The sequence below is a fragment of the Martes martes genome, assembly GCF_963455335.1.
Source record: "Martes martes genome assembly, chromosome: 12".
NCBI lineage: Eukaryota > Metazoa > Chordata > Mammalia > Carnivora > Mustelidae > Martes > Martes martes.
Genome location: NC_137900.1, coordinates 91,060,532 through 91,077,879, shown reverse-complemented (window position 1 = coordinate 91,077,879; position 17,348 = coordinate 91,060,532). Strand labels below are relative to the sequence as shown.

Here is a 17,348-nt window from a genome sequence, read left to right as displayed (position 1 = left end):
CGGGCACGTGAGAAGACGGGCTTTGTCCCGAGGGCTGACCAGGCTCCTGTTGCCCTCAGGACTTCCCCAAGTGGGGAGTGACCCAGAGACGTGGGGCCAAGGGCGCGGCGGCTGTCGGGGAGTCGTTCGGGGTGCGTGAATTCTGCGGGCCCTGGACTGTGGCTGCGGTGAGCGGGAACTGCGGGGTGGGAAAGAGGCCACGTGTGGTTCCTTGGGTGGGGAGGCCCCCGAGGCCGGTGGGCACACACCTCAAGGTGGCCTTTTGGCTGATGTGGCCACCGGCCTTGGCTGAATTGCTGCCTTCTCTCCACCCGCCCCAAAGCCCACAGCGATCCGGGCCACACGGGGTGGTGCCGATTGTCAAGGTCACTCCTGAACTTGACACGGGCACTCACCCCGACCCCTGCCCCAGAGAAGGAGGAGGGAGGCAGGAAGGAAGGACCCCGTCCTGCTGACCTGTGACTCGGGGTGAGGGGCCTCCTTTGGGAAGCCTCTCTGACCACCGGGGCCCGGCCGCCAAGCTCCTTCTCTGTACAGGTGGGACCTAATGGTTTCCTGTCCACCTGCCGTCCCTCGTCACACACGTGACCACGGGCACTTAGCAAGGACCGTTCACCTCACTGAGCCTCACTTTTTCACCCGCTCAGGGAGGCCAACAGAGCACCGTCCGTGTGGGGGGGAGAGCAGAAGCCTCCGCGGGCTCTTCCCCGGTGAGCGGGGAGCGGGGAGCCGGGGTCCAGGGGTCCAGGGGTCCAGGGGTCCAGGCTGAGCCTTGGGATTCCCTGCGAACAGAGGAACCTCCTGTAGGATCTTCACAAGCAGGTGTTTAAAGGCAAGTCTCGTCAAAACAGAAGCAGATTTCCTCATTCAGAAGGCGATGCGTGGGGTGGAGCCGCACCTCCCAGCGGGCCGCGAGAGACTGGAAGGTCACTTCCCCTCTTGGGGCGCCCCCTTCCTCATTCCAGCCGCCAGCGCGGCCCTCGTGGCTTGTGCGGACGCCTTGCAGGGGAAGGTGTGGGGTCAGAGGAGGAAGACCGGCCCCCACCCAACTTCCCTGCCTCTCTGCCCCGAGGCACAGCCTTGCCCCCTCCGACATCTGCCCCCCCAGCACTGCTGTCACCAGGCCTGATTGCGGGTCCCCTCCCTCGCCTTTGCATAATCACCCCTGGGGTCACGGAAATCAGGTCCAGGTCAGCATCTCCGCGGCAGGAACCCGCCGTGGGATCGATCTGGCTCTGCGCCCCCACTGGCATCCACGGCGCCCGTCGCCTGCTCCCAGCACCGCGAGCTGAGCGGCCCACACCCCGTTCTGCACGGTGGCCACACGCTCCGCCAGGCGCGCGTTACTGTCGCGAGGTCAGCGGCTCAGATATGCTGCTAATTGGCTTCGCTGTGAGAGAAACGGTCCCCTCCCCACCTGGCTCCCCAGGCAGGGAGGAAAATCCCTCCCTCGCTTGCAAAACATCAAAGGAGCCACCACCAGCCTGGCAGTGGGATCAGGCTCAGGGAGAGATGAAAAGCTTCCCAGGCCGCCCAGCTGGGGAGGCCGGACAGCCGGGCTGTGGGACCCTCCTCCCTACACGGGCGGAGGCTTCAGCCTGTCCTTGCTGCAGACATCAGCGGGCCATGGTGTCCCCGAGCCGAGCCGCAGCCCGGCTCGGCACCGGCTCCCCGCTGCCCTGGGGAGTCCTTAGGGCTACACGCCCTCGCGCATGAGCATGATGGCCAGCCCCGTGTCCCCTCGACCGGTGTGCTCAGAGAGAGCTTGCCTCCGCCCGGAGCAGTTTGGATTTTGTAAACTTTTAACGTAAAACAGGGTAACACACGCGGGACTCAGCCCGGGAGCTCAGCATCTGACAAATGGCAGCTCCGAGCACCGTTTGCCAGGAGCCGGCAGGCACCGACTGCCAAGCCGGGAAGCATGGCGGGGCGCCAAGCCCGGGGGTACCATTTTCAGTCAAAAACAAGGAGGAGGACCGCTTCCTTCTGGGCTTGGCAGCTGGTTCTGAAGGAGACGGAGGGGACGTTGGTTAGACCTACTATGTGCGCCCTGTTTACGCTTTTTCTTCTTCACGGCGTGTTTCCCCTGCAGCCCTGCAGGGGTAGCGAGGGGACTGCTGCTGGCTCCTCTTTACAGAGAGGGAAACTGAGGCTTGGAAGGGGATCCATGACTCGTCTGAGGTCACACGGCCCGCGAGAGGCAGAGCCGAGATTCGGACTGCGGGGCCTTCTGTACCTGTGCTCCTGCCACCAAGCCCGGGGAGCACCCTGGGGGCACGGCCCAGAGGCGCCCAGAAAGGATTCGAGGAGCCACGGCCGCCCGGGAAAGTGGGCAGAGCCTCGGCAGCAGCCGCCTTTGAAGGACTACATGGCACGTCCAAGTTCTTTGTTCCTTAGAAACAAGAATCCGCCTCGGCCTCAATGCCCTGCTCCTGCCCGACCCAGACTCGCCTGCCCAGGAGGTCTGGGGGGCTGGTGGACCCCAAAGCTGTACAACCCACAAGATCTGCCTGCAAGGGATTTCGTCAGCAGCTTCATCAGAGTATAGGGAAGTCCCAGATGCTGCCTCCTGGGGATCCTTGAAAAGAGGCAAGAGACACCCCTTCCTCATCTCATAGGGTTTGGACCCACCCAGCGCCCATCTCTTGGCCTCTCTGACCACCTGCCAAGGCCCTGCTCAATAAGCAGTTCAGCTGATTGTCTCCTACTCCAGGCAGCCCTCCTGGAGCCCGCCCCAGCAGAAGCCCCAACCTCCTCTGAGCTCCCAGCAAATGTACCAGCAGTTGTCACCATTTTGGACTAATGTGTATCCACCAGCGCTGGTAACCACGACCGAGTCTTTGTGGGTAGGAGCTCGTATGACCCCAGTTTGATAGGTGAGAGAACAGGCATAGGGACGGAAGAAGCATGCCAGGTTAGGAGGTGCCCAGCCCCATGACTGCTGGCTTCTGTGTCCTCCTCTCCCGAGGCTGTGAGCTTTCTGAGGGCCTGAGTCACCCTGGGAGCCCAGGCTCGGCACACGGGGCCTGGAGCAGCAAGCTTTTCATTTTCCAGAAAAGAGAAGCCCAGACTCGGGAGGACACATGGCCTGTTGGTGGGATCCCCATGGAACTTGGTCTCCCAGGTGCCAACCGAGGGCACTTCCCGGGGCTGGCCCAGCTCAGCTGTGCTGAGGGCCGAGCGGGCTTGCAGGACTGGGGGCGCAAGGCACGCCCCCTCAGCACTGAGGGTGTCCCCGCTCTGCAGTGGTCACACCACCTCGCCCACCTGGCCTGCTCATGCACCAAGCAGGAGCACAAAGCCCTCTGGGCTGGGGAGACCACGGAGCCAGGCGTCCAGGATGTGACTCTGGCTCTTAGCCCCACAGCAGACAAGGAGCCAGTCCGACAGGGCCCAACCGAGGAGGGGATCCTGGCAGAGATGTGACCCGTGGAGCACAAGACAGGCCCCTGGAGCCCAGCTGACAAACGCAGGACCATCGGCCACTCTGCTACACGCCCCCCCCCAGCTTGCCACCACCCCAAATGCAGCCTCTCCTTCCTTTGGAACCACCCGGCACCATCTGCGGGACCATGTGGGCCCAGCCCTCCTTTGGCAGAGCCCCCAAGCAGTACTTGGAAGACACGCCGGGCGACAGGCACTGGCTTTTGAGAAGCCTCATCAAGAAAACACGCTCTGTCTGTCTTCCTACGTGCCACCTGCTTGAGCGGCCGGCCGGTGGCTGGCATCCTGCCTCGGTCACTTTGCTGCTGAAACCCAAGGGAGACGCCCGAGAGCTGGACCCGTGAAGATTTTAGCCTGAAAAGGCATTCTTTTGTTTCCCTACCTTTTTCTGCCCACCCCCCTTATTTTTTTGGCCTAAGTAGGATTCATGTTCTTTTGGGACAGATGGCCGGGAAGTGGCTCCCTCCGTCCTTTGCTTGCTCCCTCTTCCGTCTTCCTGTCTGGCTGATCCTTGCTCTGTAATTGAAGGCCCTCTGCTTGGTGACATCCGTCCAGCCAGCGTCCCTGAGGTCCAGCTGTGGCCCAGCCTGGGCCTCTGAGTCAGAGAGAGCCGACTCCTGCAAACATTGGAGAACCGGCAGCCGGTCTGTGGCTTCGAGGGTCCTCGGACCCTGTGGGCCACGCTGAGCAGGGACTGGCTTAAGGGGGGGCCCGGGTACCTCGCCTGAGATCCTGGCCAGGCCGGCTCCCGCTGTCACTCAGCCCAGGAGTCAGGAAGGCCCACGGCAAAGGCCGGCAGCATCCAGAGTGCCACGTCCCAAAGGGCAAGTGTCAGTGCAGGAAGCTTTTGTCTCCGATACGAACATCGGGGAGTGTGTGTGTCATGATGTCACCTGCCTCTCCCGGGGTCCTAGTGGTCAAGTCCAAGTGCCACTTCTGCAAAGCGTCTTCGTGGAGGTGTCTGGGCTGTTCCCAGGGTGGCTCACGGGTCACGGGTGAACGCGCTCACGTGGGCACACAGTCGTGGTGGCTTCTAAGCGGGTGTAGACTCAAACCATCTCATTGGGAGCGTCTCCCCTCGTGGTTGCTTGAAGCGTACTGTCCCCGGGGCGAGACAGAGGCAGGGAGGGCCAGGCGGTCCCCCAAGCCTGAGCTCTCACCCGCTGATCACGCACCCAGGCTGAGCCCCAGCCGGCCCCGGCCTGTTCCTGGCAGGGGCAGAGAGGGGCGGAGAGAAGTCAGAGGTCGGCTTGAAAGTCCTGGCGGGGGGATAAGGAGGCACCTCCTAGGGCTGGTCAGTGGCAAATGAGAGTGACGTTGTGGGGAGGACATTGGCCTGCTGGTGTCCAGCCTGGCCTTCGGCTGCGGGCGTGAGGGGTGGGTCTGACCACCCACCCCATGCTCACTGCCCCCCGGAGTTCTGGCCGGTGTCCGAGCTTCTGTCTACTCTGAGGATGAGGGGGTGGAGAACAGGGTTGGGGTAAGGATTCCGTGAGTAAGAACGTGAGAGGGACTCAGTGAGAGGGACTCGGCCCCGGCCTCAGCCATGGCCAGCTGTGAACACCAGCCCACCTTGGGCACTCTGTCCATCTGTCTCATTTTCCAGGGCTTACACCCTGCCTGTGCCCGAAAGCCCAGCAGACTCCCCCCACCCATTCTACTTCGTAACAGCAGTGACAGGAAAAACACGACGGCGGCGATAACAGGACCAGGGTCCTGCCCTTTACCCCTCCCTGGGGCCCTGGGGGGGGGCAGGCCTGGCTTATTAGTGAGTGAGGACAAATGAGGCCCAGAGGGGAGGAGTGAGGTCCCCAGGCCACACGGCCACACTTGTGGTCAGGACCCTGCCGCCCCCTCCAGGCCCACCCCGGACTCCCCTCCAGCAGCCGGCCGTGTGGGGTGTACCCGCTGTCCCCGCGTCGTACAGCGGTCCTGCTTCCCATCTGGGTGGGGGGTCCCCTGTGTCCCTCTGCCCTGAGGGAGATGGTCTCTGGCGCGTCGGAATGGATGATGGAGGCACCTGGTGGGCTCCCGGACGGCTCAGGGGGGATGTGCATAAGGCCTGAGTCTGGAAGGACGAGCAGGGTGTTCCCGGGACAGGGGCTGATGGGGAGGGGTCGGGGGGAGACCCCCGGCCTGGCCTGGGGCTCGGTGCTGTGGTTCTCCTGCAGCCAGCATGGGCTGAGCACCAGCTGTGTGCCTGGCCCGAAGTGTCTTCTCAGTGGACCGCCAGGGCCCATGGGGGAGGTGCCGCTGTGCCTCCCCAAGGACAGAGAGGTGGACTAGTGGCCGGCCCTCTACGCGGCAGGGCCCAGGTCCTGACTGTCACCCCCACCCGGCCCCCGCCTCTCTCCCCCTCCGGCAGAAACAGGCTCCTGCTGCCTGCTGCCTTCTCGAGACTTCTCCGGGGAGCGCCTGCGCTTCTGCCAGGATTAAGCCTTTCAAAGGGCACGTGCTCAGGGTCCCAATCGGGCCGTCAATACCTCGGCCCAGCACCTCTCAGATCTCTCGGAGCCCGATCGAATTTCCTTCCCCAGCCAGTCCCTTCGGAGCACTTGCACCCGTCGGGGCCCGGCCGGGTCTGCAATGTGAGACAAGAAGGACGGGAGGCCGGCCACTCCCTGACGTCACAGCCGAGCAAAGGCTGTGACCGATCGGGGCCCCCCGGGGACCCGTGCCGAGCAGGAGGCCAAGCTCCCGGCGGAGGACGCTCCGGGGCGGTTCCGGGCGACTGAAATCAGGCTGCTTAGTCAGGGAAGCGGCAGCTCGCAGCCCGATCTCTACCGCCCGGCTCGTGGGCGCAGATGGAGGGGGCGGGTGGGGGCGCCGGTGCTGCCTCGGCAAATGAGCAAGGAAAAGGCTTGTTACACAGAACGAGCTGGAAGGGGGCAGCCGGGAACAGGACTGTCAGCGGATCCTGTAAACACTCGCGGCAGCTCGGGCCTGGCCCAGCGTGGCACTTATTTCAAAGCAATTTAACCGATGGGATTCCTGACTCCCAGCTCGAGGATGTTATTAACATGAGTTACAGAGGCAGCGCGGCTGCTCGTGGGTACCGGAGTCAGATCCCTGCGGGTCTGTGGACTCCTGTGCCCACCCCTGGAAGTGGCTGGGGCTCTGGTCCCCCAGGCCCCCACGGGTCCCCCCCGCCGGGGCCTCCTCTCCGGGGAGGCTGTGCGCGACTCCAACAGGATCGTTTCTCGAGACGGAGCTCCGGAGGCCGGGCCTGGGCGCGCGCGTGTTCTTGGTTCTTCAAAACTCGAGAATGGATTTTTGCCCAGTTTTGTTTCGACCCCGGGGAGAGGTGTTAGGGCCCTTCCCCACCCTTCTTTTTTGGCCTGTAGGGAAAGTGAGGCCGAAGCCGGGGTGGGACCAGTCCCGGGTCCCACAGAGAGGCAGCGGAGGTGGGCCTGGAAGCCGCGTTTACTCCGTCCCCGTCCACCGTGATTCCTTCCTGGGGGGACGTTTTGGGGGCATTTAGTCAGTCCTGCCTGGGGCCATCATGAGGTCCTTGAGTCCCTGCTCCGCTGAGGCCCCTGACCTCCCCAAGCGGGCAGGCGGCCGAAGGGAGTGAGTGGGGCAGGGGACACGTGTTGTTGGGGTTGGGGGTCCTGGGGTGGTGGACACCAGCTCTCCATCCTTCACAGGTGTTCCAGCGCCGGGAGGACGGCTCTGTGAACTTCTTCCGAGGCTGGGAAGCGTACCGGGACGGCTTCGGCAAGCTCACGGGGGAGCACTGGCTAGGTGAGAGCCGTGACACCTGCAACGCGGGCTGCTGTGTGTCCGTGCACCCCAGCCCGAGGGAACGCGCCTTCCCCACCTGGTCGGGGTTTTTTTAGTATGTCTATAGCGTTCACCGTTTTAAAGCACGATTCAAGGGTTTTTAGTATATTCACAGTTTTGTGACCCTCGCCCTTACCTAATTCCAGAACATCTTTTCCACCCCAAAAAGAAGCCCTGTGCCCCCGTTGGCAGTCACCCCATTGATATTTTTAACACATTAAAATTGGGGCACCTGGCTGGCTCAGTCGGAGCAGTGTGGGACTCTTGATCTCGGGGTCCTGAGTTCGAGCCTCAGGTTGGGTGTAGAGAGGACGTAAATAAATACACTTTATAAAACAAAGTAAAACCCATAGCCTTGGACACACGCCATGTTAATGGGCTCATCCACCTCACAGCACAGGGCCCCATTGGGCATCTGGAAGCGCTCGCCTGCAGGGCTGAGGCAGGAGGGAGAGGAGGTGGGAATGAGGGTGTGAGGCCTGTAGGTGGTGGGGAGCACCGTCTGGAAGGCTGGGCTCCCAGGTGGGGGTCAGAAAGGTCCTAGGCCTGTAGGAGTTTCAGGGGAACTTCTGGGGAAAGACAGGGTCCGTCCCAGGGGTAGGACCAGGTCCGTGACCACTTACCCCCTGGCCAGAGGTACCTGGGTGGTGATCTACAGTGTCATTGGCCTAATGTCCTTCTCCCCGACCCTGGGACCCACGAGGCCAGGACCCTCTCTGTCCTGGCCCCCCCGTGTCCCATTACCAGGCAGGGACCAGCTACAGAACTTTATTACCCCGAGTCTCTAGCAGGCATCTCCTGCATGCCAAGCCCATTCTGTAGACTTCGACCCTGACACCTCGCACCTACCCTAAGACGGTGGATGGGCCTGCGTTGTCCTCCCCTTTTATGGGGGAGCAAAGCGAGGCCCAGAACGAGTGGTGTGTGTGTGAGTCTTGGGATGGAGGGAGCCTGGGCAGGATTCACAAGCTTTAAACTAGACCCTGAACTGCACGAGTGAGAGCAGGGGCAGGGGAGGGGCTGCGGGAGAGGAGCTTCTGGGTGGGAAGACCCTTCCCCGGCCCCCCACCTGGGTGGGTGTGTCAGATGGGGAGAGGGTGGCCAGGTGGGGGCCCTGTTTCCGCATCACCACCCACCTCCTTGGACCAGTGTTGGTGACTCCGCCACTCACCGCATCTTAATTGAAATCTATCAGCGGCCACGGAAGGTGCGGGAAGAAGCATTTAAGCGGGGCCTTGATTAGCTCCCGGCAGACAGGGAGCCCTGAGGAGAATGTCAACTCAGCCCTTAACTCCCCTGGCTGTTCCCTCCCTCTGCCTTCCCATGCTCCCCTCTCACCTTCCCATCTAGTGTTTTGTCTTTTCCTATTGAGTTATGGGAGCTCTTTATATATTAAGGTTATTGATTCTTTGTCAGGTGCCCATGATATGTATTTACTTCTGGTCATTTGTCTTTCAGTCTCTCTCTCTCTCTCTCTTTTTTTTTTTTTGTAAAATTATTGCTTATTTCCTAGACGTTTAAAATTTTATGTAGCCGATGCTTGCCAGTCCTTTCCTTCATGTCCTCTGGGTTTGCCCTCCCAGTTTTACAAAGATGTCTCCTTTTTATTTTTTTAATGTTTTTGAGTGTTTGTGTTAGGTTCAGATCTTTAATCCATCTGGGAGTTTGTCGAGGGGGGAGGGTGTGAGGTTTGGGGGTCTAAGTATTGTTCCTCTCCATTTTAACCCACCAGCTCCCTCTCCCTCCAACTCTGATGGTGATGGGGTCCGATCTCAGCTCCCCATCCAGGAGCCCAGCGAAGCAAGGGGGTTGGAGAGACACAAGAAGTGAAGAGAGAGGGAGAGCGAGGGAGGGAGGTAGCCTTTGTGGGAAGAAGGGTGAAGACGGCAGAGGACCCTCAGGGCCCCACCCTGCCCCTCCTTCAGGGCACCCTGCCAGGGGCCCCTCCTGGGCACAGGGAGGAGCACGGCTTTGCCCGGAGGAACGGTGTGCTAATGGTGAGCCCTTGGGCACCAGCAACCACTCAGTGGGGGAAAGGAATCTGGAATCTTCCAGCGTTCCTGCTGGGCTGGTGTCCCTCTTGCCCTCTCCCTGGAGCGGATTATTTGTCCTGGACAAGGACTGAGTGAGAGCAAGGAGTCCAGGCAGGTCTGCCTGCGTTGAAATCCCAGCTCTGCCACTCCCCAGCTGTGCGACCCGGGCCTGTCCCTTAACCTCCCTGTGTCCCAGGCTCACCCATCGGGCAGCGATAACAGGGCCCCTGCCTCGTTGATCACGACAGCAGCAGCAAACACCTGGATAATGTGTGCAGTGGGCCAGGCCCTGTTCTAAGAGCTGTACAGGGATTCTTTAATTAAATTGGACTCATTCTAATTCCACTGGATTCATTAAGCCGCGTGAAGCGCTCGCAACGGTGGCTGGCATTTGCGAGGGCCGTCCAGCGGGTGGGCAGTTGTCATCGTTGTCCACGGCCTGCCCTTTACAGCATGTGAAGCCCTCGTGGCCCTCACCTCGGCCCCGGAAGGCCAGTGGCACAGGTGCCCAAGCTGGGGTGCGCGCTGGCGCCCCCAGAGGGGGAGCCCAGGGAGGAGCAGAGAGAGGCAGGGGGATGAGATCCTCTGCTCTCAAATCCCGGTCCCAGAGGGGTCCTGAAAAGAGGACCAGGGCGGGGGTTGGGGATGCTGCAGGGACAGGCTGGGCGGGGTCTGCCTCGGACAAGGCGGTTAACTCTGCTCAGGGCGGCTCTCCTTAGCGCTGCCACTGGACCATGGGCCCGAGGCTTCCCTCTGGGCTGGGTGGGGAAGGGGCCGCACGGTCTTCTCGCCCCCTTAGCTTGCACTATACCCTGACCCTCCTGCGGGGTGTCTGGAGCTCAGGAGGGAGAGGCTGATGAAATGTCACTAGATGCTGATAACTTGTAATTTTAATTAAACGCCCTCCTAATCAAGAGGTAATCAAACTGGCAGGGAAGCACCTTGAACGTGAGTGTGTGAGAGAGGGAGGGAGGGAGGGCGAGGGACGATGGGGCGCGGGGGCCAGGCCCTGGAGCCAGCAGGAGACTCAGACCCCGCCTTCCGCTGCTCAGCCGCTAAGCCAGCATTTATTGAGTGCCTACTGTGTACCGAGCTGCACTCAGATGCTGGGAGTTAGTCGTGAGCTTCCACGCTGTGTGTGTGTGGCGGGGGGCGGGGGGCGGGGGGGAGGCAGACAAGGAACTAGGCAGTGGGGACACAGAATGAGAAACACCGAGAGGGGGAGCTCCCGGTGGGCAGAGGTCCTCAATCCAGGCAGGAGGCCAGGCAGCCTTCCTGAGCTGAGACCTGAACACGAACAGAACCTAAGCGGGATGAGTAGGGAAGAGTGTCCCGGGCAGAGGGAACAGCATGTGCAAAGACTCAGAGGCCAGGTTCAGGGAAGTGCATACAAGCACCAGATCCCTTCTGGCCAGAGCCTAGAGTGGGGGCGAGGGTAAGGGGTGCTGTCACCCTCAACTCAACCCAGATTTTCCAGGTTCCTTCTGACTCCTGCCGTCTTTCTACTAACCTTCCACTCAAACATTTGGAAATGACTTAAAGCAAACAGAGAAATGGTGAGTCCTCAGTTTCCTGCCGAACACAGGCTGGCCGGAGGAGGGACGCAGCCCGGGGCTGACGGCGCAAACCTTCCTGTCGCCAGCCGCGTGAGCTGGGCTCTTGGGTCTCCTCAGTTCCCTCTGTGGGGGTCCCCTTGGAAGCCCCCCAACTTCAGCCATTCTCCCCCTACTCCAGGGCTCAGGCGGATCCACGCCCTGACCACGCAGGCCACCTATGAGCTCCACGTGGACCTGGAGGACTTCGACAACAGCACAGCCTACGCCCGCTACGGGAGCTTTGGCGTGGGCTTGTTCTCCGTGGACCCCGAGGAAGACGGGTACCCGCTCACTGTGGCCGACTACTCGGGCACGGCAGGTAGGATCCCAGACCGCAGGGGTCTGGTACTTCCGGCCTCCTCCTTCAAGTCCCGCCTGGCCCTCACCCCAACAGCATGAAACGGCAGGACCCGAGTCGTTCACCCATTCTGCAGATGAGCAAAGTGAGCCCCGAGCCGGAGTCCGGACGGCTGGGGCTTGGGTTCTGCTGGACCTCTCAAGTAGGGTGGCCGCACCCCTCTAGGCTGGGTTTCTCTTCTCAAGGGGAGGCATGGCCAGGACAGGGAGTGTATGAAAGAGGGGGAGGGGGGACAGAGACCGCCGGGACCCAGGGATAGCCCGTGGACCCTCAAGGTGGCCCTGTGGGGACATGCGAGCCGCACAGGCACCGTGGGTGTGTCGGGACAGACGTGTGTGCACGTGCCCGGGTGAGGGTCCGCATGTCCGGGCGTCCCCGGGATACACGTCTGCATGTGTGCGCCCCGTGCAGGGGACTCCCTCCTGAAGCACGGCGGCATGAGGTTCACCACCAAGGACCGCGACAGCGACCACTCAGAGAACAACTGCGCCGCCTTCTACCGCGGCGCCTGGTGGTACCGCAACTGCCACACGTCCAACCTCAACGGGCAGTACCTGCGCGGCGCACACGCCTCCTACGCCGACGGCATCGAGTGGTCCTCCTGGACGGGCTGGCAGTACTCGCTCAAGTTCTCGGAGATGAAGATCCGGCCGGTCCGTGAGGACCGCTAGATGGGCGCGGCGCCCGCCCGCCACCCGCGCCACCCCTGCCCGCTCCCCCCTCATCCCCGGCCCGACCCCACCCTGCCTCTCCTCTGAACGGCTCTCGCATTGGGGGGGCTGCACCTCACCTTTGCCCTGTCCCCACCCCCCAGTTGACCTCTGCTGACCTGGGGCAGGGCCCACTTGACAGCCCAAAACTTGCCTGCCCACACTTTGGCCCCTGGGGTAAGAGTCCTGACTTCCCTCGGCCGGCAGCCGCCAAGCACTCCGGCAGCCCCTCTACTTGGCTGGTCCAAACCCCTGGTGCTTGGGGGGGCGCACAGAGAAGGGGCAGGTGGCACCCCTGCAGCCCTTTTAGAGGACAAAGGGACTGTTTGCATCTTTCTGAGTCAGGTCCGAGGCCGGCCTTCTCTGCCCTCCCGGCCCTCCCGGCCCCCCCTTCACTTCCGCGGTGCCGGGGTTCCCACCTCTCCCTAAGGCCCGTGGGGAGTGGTGGTGGCGAGCACTGCCTGGGGTGTGGGGCTGGCAGCCATATCCCTCCATTCCCGCAGGCCAGGCTGGGGCACAGCTGTCTCTGGGGACTCCTAGCCCGAGGGGGCCAGGGCCAGTTCCCCAGGGCTTCCCCCCACCTTCTACCCGCGGGCCTGGGAGGTCCTCAGTCCCTTGGGCTGCTGTGCCCAGCCTCCTGCCTTCCCGGGGCTGCCCGAGCCCCACCCCACCCTGTCCTCTTGCCTGTGGGAGGCTGGGGCAGGTCCTGCTCCCTCCCGGCCTGGCCAGTCAGGACGTCTATTTCCTGGGCTGCTGTGGGGCTTGAACCCCCCGCCCCCCATAGTCCCCAATTCCCAGGGACTCCAGGGTCTTAGGGTCTCCTGGCATCAGGCCTGCAAGGGGGATGCTGGACCAGGAGGGGTCTGGGGGCTCTTTCCTGGTCAGCCCAGAGACCGCTGTCTCAGTGGGGAGGCCGCCCCCTACTGGTGACTATGGGTGCTGCCACCTCAGGTCAGGGGCAAGGGAGGGACTCACGGGGCAAACAGGGGGACTGAGGCACCGCCAGACACTGGACACACCCTTCCATCGAATCTTCCCAACGTCCTGTCATCCCACCCCCCGACATTCCACCCACCCAACTGCGGGTCCTGAGGTCGGCAGCCAAAAAGAGCAGCCCTAACCCCCCCGATGGATAGTGCTGCGGCCCTCGCCATCAGAACCAAGCACGGGGCTGTTCTTCCAAGCTCCCACCTGGGGGTTTTGGTGGGCCGTTTGAGAGGTTCTGGGAGCCCAGCTGCCCAGGGGTGGGCTGCACCAGGGGCCCCCCTCGGACGGGAGGGCAGAGCTGTCTCCTTGTAGGACGCCTGGAGGCAGGTGAACACGGGCAAATAGGGAAGCGTGGGGCTCACCTCTCCCCCTCCCACCAGAGTCTGTGCTGCGGGATTCACGAGTCAGAGTCAGCCAGGGGCAGCCGGAGGGGTCGGAGTGTGGCTGACCCGCTGTACCAGCCGGCCCGTCCCCTGGAGCTCCGCCTGGTCATGGCATTCAGCCAAGTTTGGCTGGACATCTGCTGTGGGCCAAGGCCTGCCCGGGTGCCGGACGACACCGAGTCCCTGCCCTGTGGGCACCGTACTTGAAACAGACGCGGCCAAGAGACAGGCGGCGCAGCCCGGTGTGACCCGTGCTGGGGGAGCAGCCCAGCTGCAGGGGTGGTCGGGGCAATGTGGGGGGGCTCATGAGATGAAGGGAAGGGCCCCTGCCAGCCCCCTTCTCTGTCCTCTAGAAGGGGAGCCAGCCCACCCAAGCTGCTGGGGCCCCCAGCCATAGTGCAGAGGCCGGGTGGGACCCCAACTCCTCATCCCAGGGAGCCCCCTTCTCCCCCACCAGCCCCAGGCTAGAGCCGGCTTCCGCTGCCAGCCTCGCGGTGCCAACCACTGTTTGGAAAGTGTCAGGCGTTTTCTGATCTGTCATCAAACAAACTCCTGGTGAGCGTGATGTAAATGGATTCACAGATGTGCGTGTGCGCCAGGAAGCTCGGGGCGCTCCTGCCAGGGCTTGGCTGCAGAACAGACATGCCGGGGCTTGGGCCGGGCGGGAGGGAGGCCGAGGGTGGCTTCCAGGAGCATCCGGCCGACATGCGGACACCTGTTCCTTCCTACCCGAAAGCACCAGCCCCACGCCCAGCCCAGGAGTGGCACCGCCATGGGACCTGGGCCAGATCCAACGCTGGCTGCTTGGGCACAGAGCCCTCTGGTGGGGACAGCCAAGGCCAGCACACCCCACTTCCTAAAGGGCACAGATAGCCCCGCACACATGTTCCCAGGGGGCTTGGTGAGCAAGGCGGGCTCTGGCCTCCGGGAGCCCCCGCTGCGATGTCCGTGGGGATGGCCGTCTCGTTGAGTGGCAGTGACCACAGGAAGAGGGGGTGTGAGGACAGCAAGTAGCAAAAGGCAGCTACACCGAGGCCTGACGGATGAGAACGTGTGCGAGGGGCCCGAGCTGATGGCTTGGCGGCGGGGGCCTGTGGTCCCACTATCCCCTGTGACCTGACTGAAGTCCCTGTCCCTTTCCTTTGTCCTTTGATGAGGAGGGCCAGCCCAGCAGAAGAGGGGGTCTCTACACAGGACCGCGGGGCAGCGCATGTGGCCCCACAGAGCTTGTGAAGTTTCCTTTCCGCCAGCACAGGCAGGTCCTGCGGAACGGGCCGGTGACCGCACTCGCTCTGCGGCCCCCAGACTTCGGACACGAAGCTCGCTGGGTCCGGAGGACGGATGGTTCCTGGGCCTCCACCCTGATGGCCTCAGCACTGGCCACCAGGAGACTGGGACAGCGCTGGGAGCAGCTCCCAGACTGTATCCTCCCCGCCCCTGCAGCCACATGTGAATTGGTTTCATAAATATTTGTCTTGGGGCAGAAGTAATGTCGCAGGCCTGTCTCCTCCTTGTCCCCCTGTGCCCACCGTCGGCCACCCTCGTTCACACCGGCCTCTGACCGGCCCGGCTGGGGCCGGAGCCCCGTCACCCAGGACTCGGAGGATACGTCAACAGGAACTGCCAGGCGACAACGGGAGGGGAGGGAGGCTGTGTCTGCAGGTGTGGGGGGGCCGGAGGGCCTGAGCTAGGCCTGCGGTCAGTCACACATCTCTGTCCCGTGCAGGTGGGGGAGACGTGCTCAACCTCAGCCAAAGGACATGAGGCTTTGGTCCCAGGGCCCGGGCCTCCTCAGGGCCGGTGTCTCCACCTGCTTGCAGGGAGAGAGCTGTTCCCAAACCCCCAGGGGCCAAGCGGCTGGCGGGACCATGGCTGGGGCTGGCCGTGGTGGGACTGTGCGGACATGGAGCCAGTGGGGGCTGCCTCGGCCTGTGTAGACAGGTGGGCCTGACTGTCCACACGAAGCTGGTTGGGGGTGGGGGGCGCAGAGTGGCTGTGGGGCCAGCACGGTTCGGGGCAGAGGCTGGTCTGGGCGGTATCCTGCGTGTTCCTGTCCCTAATAAAATCTCGTGGTGACCCAGCTGGGGCCTCCGCCTCTAACCTCGCTCGGTGCCCCACGTCCAGCGCAGGGCGTGCTCCGCGACGGCCTCCTGCGCCATTTCCCCAGAGCTGCCTCGAAGCTCCCGTCTTGATTTCTAGCGCAGAAACAGAGTTTCCTGGAGAACCCCGTGCCCCGCAGAGGCTGAGGCAGATCCTTTGGCAGAAGCGGCGGCACAGGTGAGGCCTGGCCCCGCCCCGAGCTGCACCCAGTGGGGACATCCTCGTGGGGCTGGACCTCAGGGGAGGAACCTGTGCATCCCCCCGCCCAACCCCAACCAGGTCTCTCCTGGGGCTGGAGTCCTGAGGAGCTGAGACTTTATTTTTATTATTTTTTAAAATTTATTTATTTGACAGACAGAGATCACAAGTAGGCAGAGAGGCAGGCAGAGAGAGAGGAGGAAGCAGGCTCCCCGCCGAGCAGAGAGCCCGATGCGGGGCTCGATCCCAGGACCCCGGGATCATGACCTGAGCCGAAGGCAGAGGCTCAACCCACTGAGCCACCCAGACGCCCCGAGCTAAGACTTTATTAAAAACAACAGCTCCTGGGGCGCCCAGGTGGCTCAGTGGGTTGAGCCTCTGCCTTCAGCTCAGGTCATGATCCCGGGGTCCTGGGATCGAGCCCCGCATCGGGCTCTCTGCTCGGCGGGGAGCCTGCTTCCTCCTCTCTCTCTGCCTGCCTCTCTGCCTGTTTGTGATCTCTGTCAGATTAAGAAACAAAAAAACAACAGCCCCCCGATGGCTGTTCATTCACAAAACCAGCGCGAAGCTCGAGGACAAAACCACCCCTGGGTTTATTTCACCGAAGCCGACATTTCTCGAGGGCCCCCGCCAGAGAGCCGGTGCGGGGCCCGCGGGGGGTGGCTGTGCCAGAGGCACCCCCCCCCGAGGCCCACCGAGGAGGCAGCTGGAGGGTGTCTGCGCTCCCAGCCATGCGGTAGACAGAGGGCTCCGTCCCGGTGGCTGGAAGTTTCCAGACTGTTCACAGAGCGCGACGCCCCCCCCCCCCCAGTGTCCCTGGCTGACAGGCACGCGGTCCTGCCGGCTCCCTGTCAGGTCCACGGGGCGTCACTGCGGTGATCGTGGCCACCACGGGCCGCACCTGCTCCAGGTGTCCAGCAAGGCCCCTCAGACACCAAACCTGCCAGGGGACCCTCGGCGGGAAGCTGCTCTGCCTCCGCTCACGGGACCAGTTGGAAAGATGCCGTGAACTCAGCCCCGCAGGTTTTCACAGCTGAGCCTAGTCGCATTTTAGCCATAAACAGCACGTCCTACGGCACAGGAAGAGGCTGCCCATGGCTTTGGGGGGAGTCTGGCAGGGAACAACAGACCCTGGGAGGCCCACGCGTATGAAGAGGGCACTGCCCGGGCTCCCTCGAACACCGGGAGCGGCCGGCACTGGTGGGGTGAGTACTGCACCGGACCCAGCTTTTACCCAGTAGCTCACAGCACCCGCTGTGATGTGGGCACCCCTGCCATCCCCAGGCCCGTGGAGAAACGGAGGCTCTGAGAGTGGCCCAAGACCACTGGTGTGTGGCCAAGCAGGGTGGAGCCCAGTTCTGGGTCCTCACGTGTGGCTAAAAGGTGGTAGGAGAGGAGGGGGGTCCAAGAGCCCCGGGAGGGGCGAGGGCTTCACACAGCCGGGCTGTGTCACCCCAACGGGTCCCACTCTTGCAAAGTCATAGCCCCACACGGAGAAGCAAGAGCCGCGGGGGCTCCTCGTCCGGTTGGGCATCCTGGGACTCGGCTCCGGCGTTTAGGGCAGTTTCCCAGGGAACCTCACTCTGGTGTAGGGAAGCAGGACCTTGTGGCAACCCCCACCCCATTTATTCCGCCCCTCAGAAAAGCCTCTGTTACGGGAAGCGGAGCCTGAATGGATCCTCCTGCCCTCTGACCGGCACGGCCTGAGCCGTCCATGACCTTCCCACAGCCCAGAGCCTGCCCAGCCACTGCTCTGG

The 17,348-nt window shown here is 62.9% G+C and overlaps 1 protein-coding gene across 1 annotated transcript in view; it reads left to right on the top strand.

Moving 5' to 3' along the window:
* FIBCD1 (fibrinogen C domain containing 1) overlaps positions 1-11,884 on the top strand; it is a gene marked incomplete at both ends in the record, with an annotated part of 30,070 nt that extends 18,186 nt beyond the window's left edge. The window contains 3 exons of the mRNA XM_080820678.1: positions 7,092-7,188; positions 10,995-11,174; positions 11,625-11,884. Of these exons, the coding sequence (XP_080676804.1) occupies positions 7,092-7,188; positions 10,995-11,174; positions 11,625-11,884 (537 nt within the window). The remainder of the gene's footprint in view (positions 1-7,091; positions 7,189-10,994; positions 11,175-11,624) is intronic.
* Positions 11,885-17,348: the final 5,464 nt, after the last annotated feature.